The 16,358-nt window shown below is 34.8% G+C and overlaps 1 protein-coding gene across 2 annotated transcripts in view; it reads left to right on the top strand.

Annotated features, from left to right (window-relative positions):
* RSF1 (remodeling and spacing factor 1) overlaps positions 1–13,878 on the top strand; it is a 135,702-nt gene extending 121,824 nt beyond the window's left edge. For both annotated transcript variants that reach the window (XM_079105087.1, XM_079105088.1), the window contains 5 exons: positions 2,777–2,844; positions 3,873–4,080; positions 5,301–5,521; positions 8,072–8,260; positions 9,731–13,878. In XM_079105087.1, coding sequence (XP_078961213.1) covers positions 2,777–2,844; positions 3,873–4,080; positions 5,301–5,521; positions 8,072–8,260; positions 9,731–10,299 — 1,255 coding nt within the window. In that variant the 3' untranslated portion in view covers positions 10,300–13,878. The remainder of the gene's footprint in view (positions 1–2,776; positions 2,845–3,872; positions 4,081–5,300; positions 5,522–8,071; positions 8,261–9,730) is intronic.
* Positions 13,879–16,358: the final 2,480 nt, after the last annotated feature.

The following is a 16,358-nucleotide window of genomic DNA, read 5'->3' as shown; positions in this document are numbered from 1 at the left end:
GGTTGAGGGCTATAGCAGCAAAGAACCCAAACAAGTACTTTACAAAATAACCAATAAACATGAAAACAGTATTTGGCATACAGTAATCAAATTAAAATTAGAACAGGAAGTACTGGCTTTGGCAGCACATACACTAAAATTGGAATGATACAAGATTAGCATGACCCCTATACAAGGAGGACATGTAAATTTGTGAAATGTTCTATATTTTTAAAAAAAGTTAGAACAGGAAAATAACTTTGTTTTTCTGAAGTATAAAAGTACAGAACTTTATAAAATTCTCTTTATGGTTGTTAGTAAAACAAGTTGTGTGCCATTTAACACCAATTACTTTATTTGTAGTAAGAATACCAGGGAAAAAAATGTATGGTCAAACAAAATTTCACAGTGGCATCATAGGGGTCTCTACCATACAAGGGAAAAAGATGGTTATAAGCTTCGGAGGAAGGGTGGTGGTTAGATGAAATTTAAAGGAAGCACTTAGAGTAAAGGAAGATTCTGAAGGGGTCAGTTTCAGACATTGATTGAATGGACCCTTTTTCCTTGAAAACAGTAAAGTTTAGGCAGGTATATAGAGTAGTATGACCAGAAACCCCTTATCTGAAATCCTGCATCTGGGTTATAAATCAAAACTCCTTATTTATTTTAAAAATACCTTAGATCCTCCAGATAAGAATGGGACATTTCATTTTTACTGGTATCATTTCAAATGTCTCAAGTTTCTGATGGTCTGGTTTTAGAAAACAATTTCTCAGAAGCAGATGTTACTTAAAGTAGATTGTCATGCCACTTTACAACCACAGTAAATCCTTGGGACAAATATTAATTTTGGCTAACTTTGCGTCTAGCTTTATCTGTCTCCATTATTACCTCAGTGGATGGGTATGCAGATTTTTACTTTCTTAGAATTTGTCATTTTTTGTAGTATTGGTGTTTGAACCCAGGGGCACTTTACCATTGAGCTAAATCCTCAGATGTTTTTAATGTTTTATTTTGAGACAGGGTCTCAGTAAATTGCCAAGGATGACCTGGAACTTAGGATCCTCCTGCCTCAGCCTCCTGAGTGGCCAGGATTACAGGCATGCACCATTGTGCTCGGCTATCAGAATTTATCTTAAGGAAAAGCCAAGCTATAGCTATAGTAATATTTTTTATAGCATGCTGAGAAAAATTGGAAATTAACTGTTTTAACTATAATTATGATGTATTTATAAGATTGGACACTACATGGACATTAAAATTTATATTATTGAAGAAACTAACTTGAAACTTAAGAATCTTTTGAAATAAGTTTGTGTTGTGTGTTTGTGTATTTGCAACTCAGAAGGCAAAATATTAGCTTTTAGTCTTGATGCTGTTGTTAATCTATTAGGTGCCTTTAATCCCCACCCTCTCCAGTAGAACTTATTGTTGGAATTTATTGTGGTGATAGAAATGTTCTATTTCCTTGATGTCCAATATAGCAGGCAATAGCCTTATGTAATGATTGAGTACTTGAAATAAGCTTAATGAGGAACAGAATTTTAAAATTTAACTAACTGAAATAGCCCCGTGTGGCTAGCCAGTAATTACTGTATTTAGCATGGTTTTGGACAAGTCACTTCATCTTATTGATTACCTGATCCCTAAAATGAAAGGAGTTTTTTTTTTATATATGAGGAAATCTTAGAGAACATTTAGTCTTGGTCCTTTGTTTTAAATCGGAGGAAACAACCCTTCAAGAAAAAGAACATTAATTTAGTTCTACAATTTTGATCAGCTGTACAGAAACTTAGTAACAATAATAGCAATGTATTTTAATAGCAATAATAATTAGATCTAGCATTTAATATTGTTTGTGAAACAGTAATTTGTTCAATTACATATGATTTGTTTAACTGGGGGTGGGCCTATAAGCCAAATTCAACTTACGCTGGTTTTTGTAAGCATGACCTATAAATTACATTTATGTTTGAAATGGGTTGGAAAAAAAAGAATCAAAAGAAGAATATTCAGTGAAAATTATATGTAATTCCAATTCCAGTGTCTATAAAGTTTTATTGGAGCACATTTATATTCATTTATATAACATACTATCTATAACGCTTCTGCATTATAGTGCCATAATGGTTACAAAAACTGTATAATCTAAAAAGCCTAAAATCTGTACCAGCTAGCCCTTTTACATGTGTTTTGATAAGCTGTGGATCTAGCACAGTTGGGGTACATTTGCTTCAATGTGAGGCCCTGGGTTTAATCCCCAGTATTGCAAAAAACATTTTATGTTTCGTTTTCTGACACTGTTTTAGTTCATTTGGGTAGTATATACAAGATACCTGAACAGCTTGTAAACAACAGAAATTTATTTCTCACAGTTCTGGAAGCTAAAAAGCCCAAGATCAAGGCACTGGCAGATTTGGAATCTGGTGAGGGCCTACTTTCTGGTTTATAAATGGTACCTGCTGTGTGTTCACATGGTAGAAAAGGCCAAGAAACTCTCTAGGGAAGGTCTGGCACATCTGATGAACACCTGATTCCTCTTATGTGACTGTCTTCTTACTGGGGCCTCACATGGTGGAAAGGGCAATGGGTCTTTCTGCCCTGTTTTATGAGGACATTAATCCTATTCATGAGGACCTCACTTCCTAATACTATCACCTTGGTAGGTAGGATTTTACTATTTGAGTATTGTGGGGATAAAAAAACATTAAGACCACAGAAGAAATTTAGTATAGATGATCTTTAAGAATTTAAAACACCAGGATAGGGTGTAATGTGATCATTGTATATGTTTTAGATTTGATGAGTTTGATGAAGCAATTGATGAAGCTATAGAAGATGATATCAAAGAGGCTGATGGAGGAGGTATGTTGTTATCATTCTTTCTTTTTCATGTAACTGCCAGCAAGTTAATTCAAATGCCCAAATTAGGGCATCGAACATATTTTTTAGTCCCCACTTTAATGTGCATCCCTATAACTAATGATGTTAACTGTCTTAGATCCAAAATGGACAGTGTCAGTATACAGAATCAGATCTAATTATTTTAAAGTAGTTTTACTTTATGATGTATCATAAAATATTAATGATCCTCCATACATCAAAATTTCCAAATAGAATACTGAAGAATCTTTTCCATTGTCTTTTAGACTACAAAGTTCCAAAATTTGTAGATAATCAGTATCAAAATAATTGGCTTAAATTAACCTATTAAAATTAGCATACTAACTTCATAGTCTTTAAAAGATGGCATTAACGTAGAAGAATTTGAAGATAATTTATTAAAGCACTGTATAGCCAATTGCTAGTGCTCTGATGTGGAACATTCTGGTTTTCACTTAGTTATTAAGAAAACTCTGGAAAGGATTAATAAACAGGTTGTTTATAAAGGCACTAAAGAAATCACAAGCTTTTCCAGAAATCTGTGCCTTATTTACATCTTAGCCCACTTTTTCCCCCCGTCATGCAAACAGTGTTTTTAAAAGGGTATTGGTCTCTTTTTTCAAACCTTATACAAAAGATAGCTTTCAAGAATTTCTTGGATGACTGTTAATAAGTGTGAGGTTTCTTTGTGGGGTGATGAAAATGTTCTGGAATTGGTTAGAGGTGATGGTTGTACAAGTTTATAACTATATTAAAAACTTTATACCCTCTGAAAAGGTGAGTTTCACAGTGTATGAATTATAAATAAAAGGTTCTCTACATTGTGGACTTCTGTTCAGTAGGATAAATGCTAAATCTATCTTGATGAAAGCTCTGTTCATAAAGAAGTTGGGAGAAATCTGCATATTTGTAGGAAGAAAGAAATCCAATGAAGACCTGTTACACACAATCAGGACAATGTGCAAATTAAGGGGAAGGTTTAATTAAACACATTTATCTCTCCCCTTCAGGAGTTGGCCGGGGAAAAGATATCTCTACCATCACAGGTCACCGTGGAAAAGACATCTCTACTATTTTGGATGAAGAAAGAAAGGAAAATAAACGACCCCAAAGGGCAGCTGCTGCTCGACGAAAGAAACGTCGGCGACTAAATGATTTGGACAGTGATAGTAACCTGGATGAAGAAGAGAGTGAAGATGAATTCAAGATCAGTGATGGGTACGTGGCCTGCCATAGATACCATTTTATAGATACCAGCTTAAAAAGGACCAGCTAGCAGCAAGACTTGGCTACATTGTGATGGGGATTTTGTTTGTCACATACATGACAATCTCTTTTTTCAGGGTATTTAATGAAGATTGTGAATTTTGGTTTTTATTAGATTAAAATAAAAAGTAGGTTTGTGGTTATCTGTTTAATATTCATAATTACATTTGTTGACGGAGTTATATTTGAGAAATACTTAGTAAATATCCTCTGGTGACAAAGAGGTTGAGGTTGGGGCAAGTAATCCAATATGGAAGATCAGGGAAGGCTTCTGCTGAGCAACTATTAAAACTACACTGCAGAGTTTCTTCTTTTAGATTGTTAACGGAGAGAATAAATATAAAGCACATGTACACACACACACACACACACACACACACACACACACACACAACCATTCTGCATGACTGCTACTAAAATATAGGTAAAATATAGATTATTGTACAGAAGACAGTTGGCTCAATCCAATAACATCAGAGAAAGCTCACAGTAAAAGTAAAGCTTGATCTCAAATTTACAGAATATTTGGGTAGATGAAGAAGTTTGGGATAGAAGCAGGATAAGATAAGAAGGTATTCCAAAAACTCATATGTTCCAGGCAGCAAGCCAAAAAATTTCATGGAATATCTGAGAAGTTTCTAGTGCCTCAGGATAGGAAGAATATGAGAATAGAGTGCCCTATTGGAGACTTATTCAAAAGATGAAAAAGAATTAAGACGATAGAGTGGTTTTTTTGGCATGTGTAAGAGTTTGGACTTTGTCCTGAAAATGATGAAAAACCACTGAAGGTTTTAGATGTGAGAAATGAAAAGGGAAAAATTAGGATTAATATCTGTTTTGAGTTCCTGAGGGACAAGCTGAGTTGGTCGGGAAACAGTGAGTTCACTTTTGATGTGCCAAATTTAAAGGTACATGGAGGACATCCCAAAAGACCAATGTAATTTTGTATACAACAATCAGCATCAGTTCATCTTTCCAGTCCCTCCTAAGAGAAGGACAGGTGATGAGACGTTTTTTTGCAAACAGAGAAACTTAATAATTCTATCCAGATATATTGCATAAACGTTACTTAATGTTTCATTGGATCCCCTAAAATTTGAACTTAAAACTGTCAAAAATGGGTTCTCAGTTTTATGTATACCATCATAATTTATTGGGATTTTCCTGGACAGATCTCAAGATGAATTTGTTGTATCTGATGAAAACCCAGATGAAAGTGAAGAAGATCCACCATCTAATGATGACAGCGACACCGATTTCTGTAGTCGTAGATTGAGGCGACACCCTTCCCGGCCAATGAGGCAAAGCAGGCGTTTACGAAGAAAGACCCCAAAGAAAAAGTACTCTGATGACGATGAAGAGGAGGAATCTGAAGATAATAGTAGAGACTCTGGTAAAGATAACTTGTATTCTCATCATAATAACTTACTACATTTGTATGACTTCAGGAGTAAAGAGCTCTTAAAATAAAGTTCTATTCAGTTGTAACTAAGCTTTCTGATAAAACTTTGTGTCCTTTTCATATGATTCAGTAGTAACTAACTATGTGTTTCACATAGAGCATATCTGAGAAAATATATGAAAATGTATGTGTTGACTTCATACCACATTCATTTAGGATTGTGATGAATCCTTTTGGTACCACATTGTTTCCATGCCTAACCTTTATCTTCATAGTGTTTCTTGGGAATCATTCTCAAAAAACTGAGAACATTTTTCTCAGATACCCAACTATTATTTTCTCTAATATGTGTGTACCACAATCAGTGATTCTGTAGTTTTTCCAAATTAGCAGTGATTAATGTTTTTATACATTATGCTTATCTTTATTAAAAGAATAGTGAGAGGTTCAACAGCTGAAAGGAAAGATAAGGGTGCTTTAAAGAATTGGGAGATAGGTAGCTGTCATCTTATGGGAGATGTATCACAGACATGAATATTGTATCCCTGGCTCTGGCCATCCTTTGTACATTTTGTTTTGTTTATCTTTTCTAAACCTCTTGACTACATGGCAAAATTATGCCTCTTCATCAGTGATTATTTCTTAAAAACGAGGACATTTTCTTACATAACCAGTTATCAAAATTAAAAATTCTAACATTACTAATTCAAATCTTATATAATATCCATTATTGTCCTTTATATATCCATTTTTTTTTTCCTTCTAGTCCAGAATCTGAGCTTGGATTCTACATTCCATTTATTCATGTCTCTTTAGTTTTCTTTAATCAGGAATGTCCTTTAAAATTTGTCTTTTCTGACCTTGACATTTTAAAAGAATACCTACTAGTTATTAGGTAAAATGTCCCTCAGTTTGGCTTTTCCTGTTTCCTTGTGACCAGAATCAGGTTATGCATTTTTGGCAGGAACTCACAGAAGTATTATGCCTTCCATGTTTCTCTGTTATTTTTCCTTAAAATTAATAAGTAATTTTGTAGTAAGATACTGGATGCTGTGTAAACATATTTATTGTTCCTCATCAAATGTTTCACCTGCTAGTCTTTAGTGTCCTTTGAGGATTCTCCAGCACTGTCATTCCTTTTATATCTAGTATTTATTGTTCTGTGAGGAAGAACTTTCCTTTCTTTATCTATTTACTTATGTCAGTGTGTATTTTTAGATTCTTATTTAATGGGTAGATGTACCATCAGTAGTTACATTCAGTTTGTCCCAGATTTGACCAGTGGAAAGCACTTCCAACTATTGGGTAGCTATTTTGAAATGTTAGCAATCCATTAGAGAACAGTAAGTTTGAATATAATAATTTAGTAGAATTTGTAAGCTGTACTGAAAACATCTCTGACAAAGCCATATACTCACTCTGCATTATTGTTCAGAGATGACAAGAACAATGCTATTAGCAATGCTCTGAGAACAGAAACAGCTCTATGTACTTTATTTACCAGGTTTTCATTCCACATGGAGAAAATTTAGAAACATAACTCCAATTGTATAATTCTTTGAAACAGACTTATGATGTTTCTTTGGTTAGGGACTTATATTATTATGTGTTATATTATCATAGTGTAGCCAAAGACAGGAACGGCAGATTATTGGGAAGAATATTCTGTTGACTATTTACCACAAAAAGCAGTTGTGGCAACTGTGTACTTGACCAGATTGCTCTAGGTTGAAAATAAGAATTAAAAAAAAATACACTGAATACACTTTCTTTTCCTTTTACATTGCTGGGGATGAGATTGAGGGCACATTCTAGAGAAGCCCTGTATCACTGAGCTACATCCCAGACCTTTTCTTTTCCTTTTTTTTTACTTGTAGTACTGGGGATTAAACCCAGGGCCTCTCTACCACTGAGCTACATCTCTAGTCCTTTTTATTTTTCATTTTGAGATAGGCTGTCACTAAGTTGCCAAGACTGGCCTTGAACTTGTGATCCTCCTGCCTTAGCCTCTGAAGTCCCTGGGCTTACAGGCGTGTGCTACTACTTAAGACTACTGTGCACGCGTGTTATTTTTTGGGGGTGGCATGGTACTCATATTTAACCCAGGGGTGCTTAACCAGTGAGCCACGTCCCAAGTCCTTCTTATTTTGTATTTTGTGGTGGGGTCTCACTAATTTGCTCAGGGCCATTACTAAGTTGCTGAGGCTGACCTTGAACTTGTGATCTTCCTGCCTCAGCCTCCCGAGTCATTTGGATTAATGCATGTGCCACTACACCCCACTGAATATTTTCTTATCTTGAAAATAACTACTAATATGGAATATATTTTTAAGGTTTGGCATTAAAATCCCTTCCCAGAGTGACTCACCTTATTAAAAAGAAAATAAGACTTAAGAAAGTTTTTAATCTAAGAATTTCAAGAATTTTTATGACTAAACTCTGTTTAGTAGCTTTACATTTTTATAGCCTAAACTAGTTATACTTCTACTTAATGGACGTCAGTTTTGTACTTGACTTTGTTTTTCTTCCTCTTTTTAATAGAAAGTGACTTTAGCGATGATTTTAGTGATGATTTTGTAGAAACTCGGCGAAGGCGGTCAAGGAGGAACCAAAAAAGACAAATTAACTATAAAGAAGATTCAGAAAGTGATGGTTCCCAAAAGAGTTTAAGACGGGGCAAAGAAATAAGGCGTGTTCACAAGCGCAGACTTTCCAGCTCAGAGAGTGAAGGTAAGGAATAGATCTCCTGTTTACATAAGTATGGACTAGGCAGAAATACACATTATAAAGTGAATTTGGCTTGTGGTTATATACTTTTTTTCTTTTTTATTAAGTTCATATAATCAGTGGTAGTTTTTAGATAAATCCCCTTATTTTGTTCCTGGTCACCAATTATATCTTAAGTAAATGACACTTTCTAAGATGCTAATTTTTATGAATTCCATTGTAATGATTAAATTCTTCACCAAAATTAGTATAGTTGCAGAAAATTGTGATATGCTTTGTGATTTTTTTTCTGCTCATTATTCATGGCCTTCATTTTGAAATATATTCCTGTGTCCTGAATACCCAAATAGTTTCAAACCCAAGTACTAGTTCTATGTGGCTACTGAGTACTTGAAATGTGGATAGTGTGACCTTGGAACTGAATTTTTGTTTAATTTTAATTAATTTAAATTTAACTATCTGTGATTATTTTCTACCATATTGGTTAGCATGGAGTACTCCACTGTAGAGACCAGCTTTTCTTTGAGATGAGAAGTAATTGGAAGATTTCAAGCAAAGGAATGATATGTTCTGTCGTAGGTTTTAATTTACTGTAGTAGCTGTGTAATGAATAAATTGAAGAAGCAAAAGCAAAAATTAGGAGACCAGTTAGAAGGTTAATGAAACAGTGCAGGTAAAATATGATGGTGGGTAGGACCAAGACAATAGCAGTAAAGGGGCAAAAAGTTATAAGATTATGAATATGTTTTGAAAGTAGATCCAAAGAATTCACTGATGGGTAGATCATGGAAAGATCAAGAATGACTAAGCAATTATAAGAACAGAATTGCCAAAAACTAAGATGGTGAGACCATGGTGCTATGGGTTTAATGTGGAAGTTTAGGAACTTAAGTTTTGTTCACATCAGACTTGAGATGCCTGTTTAGATATCCAAGGACAGATGTTGGAGGTGTTTGATACATTAGTCTGGAATTTAGTGACTGCCTAAAACAAGTAAGAGTCATCAGCATCTAAATGGTATGCAAAGCCATGAAACTAGGTGAGATTATAGACAAAGAAGAGATTTACAGTTTACCAAGGGCATTTAATAACATGAGAGTTGACAGTGTTTCAGATATACAGAGTTGGGTGCCCAATTTTAATCTTTCCTTAACAGTATGTTTATATGATTCCCTAATTTTAGGACTAGTGGAAAGGGGTTTCCTAGTTTGTAACCAACTTATCTTCATAGGATAGGTTAGATTAGATTTCTTCCCCAGGAAAAATGTTCTTTCCTAAAATTGTATGTGAAGTTCATTATGAATCAATGTCATTTGGCATTATTAATGGGACCGAGAGAAAAATCAGGCCATTTGTTGATGGGAAATATTTATATATGAGCAAGTCTGAAATCAGGACATGGGGAGGAGAGAAGTACTTAAATATGTTTATGGTTAAACTATGCCAATAGCTTAAATGTGCTGTTTATTCTAGAGAGCTATATGTCCAAGAACTCTGAAGATGATGAGCTAGCTAAAGAATCAAAGCGGTCAGTTCGGAAACGGGGCCGAAGCACAGATGAGTATTCAGAAGCAGAAGAGGAGGAGGAAGAGGAAGGCAAACCATCCCGCAAACGACTACATCGAATTGAGACAGATGAGGAGAGCTGTGACAATACTCGTGGAGATGCAGATCAGCGTGCCCATGACAGTCAGCCTAGGGTCCTGCCCTCGGAACAGGAGAGCACCAAGAAGCCCTACCGGATAGAAAGCGATGAGGAAGAGGACTTTGAAAATGTAGGCAAAGTGGGGAGCCCATTGGACTATAGTTTAGTGGACTTACCTTCCACCAATGGACAGAGTCCTGGCAAAGCCATTGAGAACTTGATTGGCAAGCCAGCTGAGAAGCCTCAGACCCCCAAGGACAGCAGCACAGCCAGTGCGAGCCTAGCCCCCAATGGGACGAGTGGTGGGCAAGAGGCAGGGGCACCAGAGGAGGAAGAAGATGAGCTTTTGAGAGTGACTGACCTTGTTGATTATGTCTGTAACAGTGAACAGTTATAAGACTTTTTTTTCCATTTTTGTGCTAATTTATTCCACGGTAGCTCTCACACCAGCGGGCCAGTTATTAAAAGCTGTTTAATTTTTCCTAGAAAACTCCACTACAGAATGACTTTTTAGAAGAAAAAATTTCATCAAACCCTGAAGTCTTTCTGTGAAGTGACCAGATTTGAACTTTGAAGATAAATAATTGCTGTAAATTTCTTTTGATTTTCTTTTTCCAAGTTCATGGTCCTTGGTAATTTCATTCATGGAAAAAATCTTATTATAATAACAACAAAGATTTGTATATTTTTGCCTTTATATTTCCTGAGCTCTCCTGACTTTGTGAAAAGGGTGGATAAGAATGCATTCCAAATCTATGAGGGCCCAAAGCAGAATTTAGGGGTGGGAGAAAGCACTTGTGCTTTAGCTTTTTCATATTAAATATATATTATATTTAAACATTCATGGCATAGATGATGATTAACAGACCTTTTAAAAGTTCAACTCTGTTCTGTTGCAGTTTGAGAAATGTAGATAACATCATACATAAATCATTTAGTAATAGCCTTCATAAAATCAACTTGTTTACTATTGGAGTTACCACACTTAAAGAAGAGACCGTGAAAGTACCATCATAAAACAAAAAACAAAAACAAAATAACTTTTCCCTGTTTCTGTTATAGCGGAGTTTCTTGTTTTAAAAAAGCAAAATCATCTGAAAAGCATTTGCACAGTAAAATGTATAATGAAGCTTTGACAACCAGATTGTGCTAGCAAGATTTTTTTAAAAAAAAAATAGCTTTATCCATTGGTAATAAGGTGGCCTCTAACTATGTCTCATGGAGATTTAGTGAAAAATGTGTGGTCTTTCCTAAGATCCAGCTGGACTATAAACTTCTTTTTCAATAGTATAACTCCTGTCCTCTGGCCACTTGATCATTTTAAATTTCTGAAACGTCATTTTGAAAGAAATATATCTATATGTAACACAAGTGAAGAGATGCTAAGCTGACAATGGTATTTTAGCACATTTGAAGAGTAGAAAAGGATTTTCAGGTGAATTTTAACTGGTCTATTCTTGCCCTTAGTATCTACTTCAAATTGAAGTCTACAAACAAAGCAGTTCCTTTGGGAGGTTTTTGAGTTTTGGCTTGTGTGTGTGTGTGTTTGTGTATGTGTGCCCACCTGTGCGTGTGTTTGGAATTCCTATCTGCCTGGATATATTAGCAGGTTTGAATGTAGTTTTGGCCTTTGGCCTTTAGACTTATATTAAAATTCATTAATAGTCACACAGCCAACATAGAGTTGATTGAGAACCGCCGATATACCTAATAGGCATGGTATCCATTTTAAACATCTCAACACTTTGTAAAGAAAGACAAACCCTTTGTTTCAAGAAAAGGCAGTGTATAACTAAATAACATAATTGACACTAAAATATGAATTTTATCTTAGTCTCTGTTACAGCTGTAAATTTTCAGGCAGAGCCCTAACATTGTATAGAATGTAGCACTTGTGATTAAACTTTGCTGTCACATTCTGAAAACTTCAACCATTACATCTGTGAGTACTCATGCCCTGGGATTTGGGTTTTTGTGTTCCAGTGTTGTGTCTGTTGCCGGCAATGGACACATCATATCTGCTGCTGGCCCGTGGAACTTCAGTTTTCTTTCCAAGTTAAGCACTAATGTGCTAGTCAGTGTATAGTAAAGCACTTCTCTTTTTTATTACTAAAAGCTGGCATAGACTTGCATTACAAATACCTCTCTAGAAACTTTGTACTTCTGCTTTTCCTCCCTCAACAGGTGTTTCCCTTAAATCTTATCTTTTGGCCTTGAAAGTTTATAGCTGTTGCTTTTCAGTTGTTGGGGTTTTTTTCACCTTAGTTCTGTAGTAGCTGCCCATTAATATTTTTGCCTTGATTCTAGCAATGTATATGTAACTGTATAAAAAATAAAATAATGAAAGCAGCCTAAAAATAGGATGCAACAATAGCATGTGGTTCCAAGTAAGTTGTGATTTTTATTTTGAGACAATGTTCCACTGGAAGGGAGGGAATAGCTTACATTCCCAGGTAGTAAGGCAGGGCTAAAATGGAGCCACAGTCACTTGCAAAGCCTCTTTTCTAGCTGTTTGTTTTATTTATTTGAAAGTTAGCTAACAAGTTTAATCTTTTTAACTATCTAAAGCAGGCAGGCAGAAAATTCCTACTAGTGGTGCAAGGTAAGTGGTTTGAACCTATAGATGGCCTTTCCTGCTACCCAGTCACCTACTGTTTTAGTCCTGCAGCCAGGTAAAGCCACTATGATGTAGAAACTCTCCCATGTGCCCTGTCTCTACCTCCTACCTATTAGTTCTACTCCTCGGTTAAGCAGATGATCAGTAGTATTAATGGGTAGATAATCTAACAGGATGTCTATTGTGAAATAAGGAATTCTTTTTACCCTTTCATTATAGAAAGCCCAAGGTAATTTTTATAGTAAAGACTGAGTATTCCACTTAGCAAATGTCCCACTGACATAGGTTATAAAACCACTTGTACTGCCTGATACTTACCAAACCTGAACACGTGTGTCAACTTGATGCTAAGTGTCTCCTTTCTAACCTTATATTCTGATTAGTTATGGTTCATCTACCAAGAATGTAATCTAGGCAGCTAATAAACAAATTATTACTATGCAGACTGGTTATAGATTAAATTTTGAATAGTTCCTCTGCTTGGCTTTGGGGTTGTTTTGTTTTTGTTTTTTGCAGTACTGAGGATTAAACCCAGGGCCTCATGTGTGCTAGACATGTGTGTTCCACCACTGAGCTAAGTTCCCAGCCCTGCCTCATGTTTAGATTCAATCCCTCAGAAATATTTACTCTAAAGGTACTCTGAAGAAGTTTCTTAAAATTTTTAGGAAAAAGTGTTTTATAAAAAACACAATATAGTAACTGGAGAAAATAAAAGAAACTAGTAATTTTAATAGTATGGACCATCTTAGATCATTGTTAAAGCACTATCCATGGATTAGATTCACAATAGCTACTATATCATAAGCCCTTTAATAATTTAAGACCCTAACTTTTTCGAAATACAAATTGGGCTCCCAATATCAAACCCTGGTCTATGGCAAATGTGTTAAGAGGACATTAGTATTCAGAAAGTTTGGTTTACAATTTTGCAAAGGTTTGGAAACTAGTCAAGTTTTCAGTGTAGAAGCTTTGAGTTGAAAAACTATGAAAAGGACAGAGACTGGTTTTACAACATTTATGCTGATAAAATAGTGTTTGGTGTAAAAACAATGTCCATTGTTGGCACATTACTGCAAAATGATGGCAGATATTTTAAAGAAAATACATGATACATTAAGGTTGGATTTCCTTGATACTTGTTTTCATTTGCTCAAGGCTGCAGATTTAGAGGAGTTTTGTTGAGAACAAATTTGAGTTTATTGGTAATCCATTAAGAAAAAAGTGATCTGCCAAAAACTTGAATGCTAATGTGGGGTTGATGGAATTTCCTTTATCACAAGGAGTGCCTGTATATCTTCTATTTGTGGTCATAAGGGATGTTGACCATTCACCTCTGTGGTAGAACTATTTTGTTCTACCTACAAGGGTAGAGAATGTAATGAATCTACAGGTTTAATGTTCAGAAAAAGTTGTGAACTCCATTCTTTACGGCACAGTGGACCAGGACCTTAATTCAAGGTGTTGTTTCACAGCTTTAGAACATAGTATTCAGACCCAGATCTTTTTTCAAATGGAAAGTGTGTGTATATATATATATATATATATATATATATATATATATATATATATGACATACATATATGTCATATATACACAGTCAATTGGGGTATTAGAATAATGTATCTATCATTGACTTATAAAGAGAAATAAGGCAAGTAATGGCATTGCAACTGATATCAAATTATGAACATCATTTAATTACAGATAGTCTAGAGAACAGTAGTTTCTCTCATTGGTTTGACATTCACAAAATATATTCCTGGTTCTCCAAGAAGCAGAGAATGCCAAGACTGCATATCTGCTGTAACATACCTAGTCCTCATCTGCTTAATATGATCCATTATTAAACTCTTTTTGAATAAAGTCCATTCCTATTTTATTTACCATTCCCAGTGTGTACCTGTAAACCTACCTTGGAAATGGCAAACTAACTGCTGATTTTTTTTTTCATTGTTCCTATACCATTCTTGAAAGATAAGGTCTTTTGTTATCAATGTATTTAAACTGGGTTGTTTTATGTTCACTTAATGATTTTTTCCAAAATATTTCACTTCAACTTAAAATTATTTAACATTTTTAAGTGCCAAGAATTGCTAAGTAACTGTGTAACATATTGAAGATAGAGTCATTTCCAAGTAAATAGTCATAAGCCAAAAGATAGTAGGCTTGGTATATAACTACTTTAGATTGTACACCCAACACTTATTTTACACATACAAACCCTCTCAGAAGTTGATTAAAATAGGATCCCCTAAAAGGGTAAATTTTTTCCCCTCATTTTGGTCCTGTAAGCTCTGGGTTTTGTTGTTGTTGTTGCTGTTCAGTTTTTGTTTTGCTTTTATTTCATATTTATACCACTTTGCTCTGGGAAATACTGTAAACCCAATTCTGGCACAGTATAGTGGTTTCAATTAATGAAAATGTTATTTCTATTATAACTTTTAAGATAAGTCTATCCTATACATAAGTTATATGAGAGGATACAACAAATTAGTAGATAAGTAGAAATTTATTCAACTCTAGACATTTGGAATGAAACAGTTTTTAAAGGAACTACATTTGCATTTTTTGCCAAACTGGTACAAGCTAGAGAAAGTGCTAAGGACTGAATAACCTGCCTTCTTTTTGCCACTGGATGATGTAAGTTAAGAATGGAATTGTTAACCCTAACTTTTTATTTTCTTGACTTTCATCAGCTTCTAAAGGAATCTAATTTAAGTGTTTTGGGATTTTGTTTGATCTGTATTTATTGAGTTCTGGTCAGAGACCAGGGGCCTGCATGTCATGTTTATGGACAACCAGAACATAGTCATTGGGGAACTTAAAGGCTCAAGACCTTCTGAATCATTTAACTTATTTTGTATGTTGCAAAAAAACAAACAAACAAAACTTTATTTTGCTTGAGAGTCACATTTTTTTATAACTGTACAGCTTTTAAGGGATGGGAGGTGGGAAAATACCCTAAAATAGGATGTAGATTTTTACAATTGTGTTTATGCTAGAACACCTACAGGTGCATTATGTAATTAAACCTCAAATTGTTTAAAAAATTGTGCCATGGTCTTTTTCATTCTACTGCCCATTAGCAGAGTTGATGCATGTCAATACTGCTATTATGGACAAACCTTGAAATTAAACAAAAACCACTGTCTCCAAAGCTTTAAGATCATTGCATGAAAATTATACCCATACATACATGTAGACACATACATATACAAAAAGATCTAGTTAATTAGTGTAAATGGACTTTCAGGATCAGAACAGCTATAATAGCCCACATTTGGCAGTTAACAGCATATTGTTTCCATGCATGATTTTTGTGATGCCTACTAGGGTATTCTCAATGTTGGTCTGGTGTTTTGTTCTCTTATCAAAGTAGTTTCTTGATCACTGTATCTGAATGATAGCTTGCCCAAAACTGCCATGAGGTTTTATGTACACTTTGAAAGTGGGTATCCTGTGCTGAGATGGGGGCAGGGAGATAAGGCTTGATTTCTCTGTAAAAGAAGGGAAAACTAGAATTGGTCAATTTAGTTATTCAGTAGACTTAAATTCACAGGAATATTTGCTGAATCATGGCAGGATGGGAAATTTAAGATTCAAATTCCAATTCCCTCCTTATTTGATAAATATTTTTGAAATCTTGTAAACTGCTGATTCTAGCACAGTCTTTTTACATGGCACATTTTACCATGCTTTACTGACACCTTTTAAAAATGCCAGTACTTTTTGCCACATAATTTTACCATTCTAATTACTCACCTTTTTAGCACAACTGCATTCTTGTAAAGAATTAAAATAATCTAAATGTGTCCTAATTTTTGAGCTACCTTCATCTA

This window comes from Sciurus vulgaris (assembly GCF_902686455.1).
Source record: "Sciurus vulgaris genome assembly, chromosome: 11".
Classification (NCBI taxonomy): Eukaryota; Metazoa; Chordata; class Mammalia; order Rodentia; family Sciuridae; genus Sciurus; species Sciurus vulgaris.
Note: the sequence above shows the minus strand (reverse complement) of the source record. Positions and strands in the feature narration are given on the sequence as shown.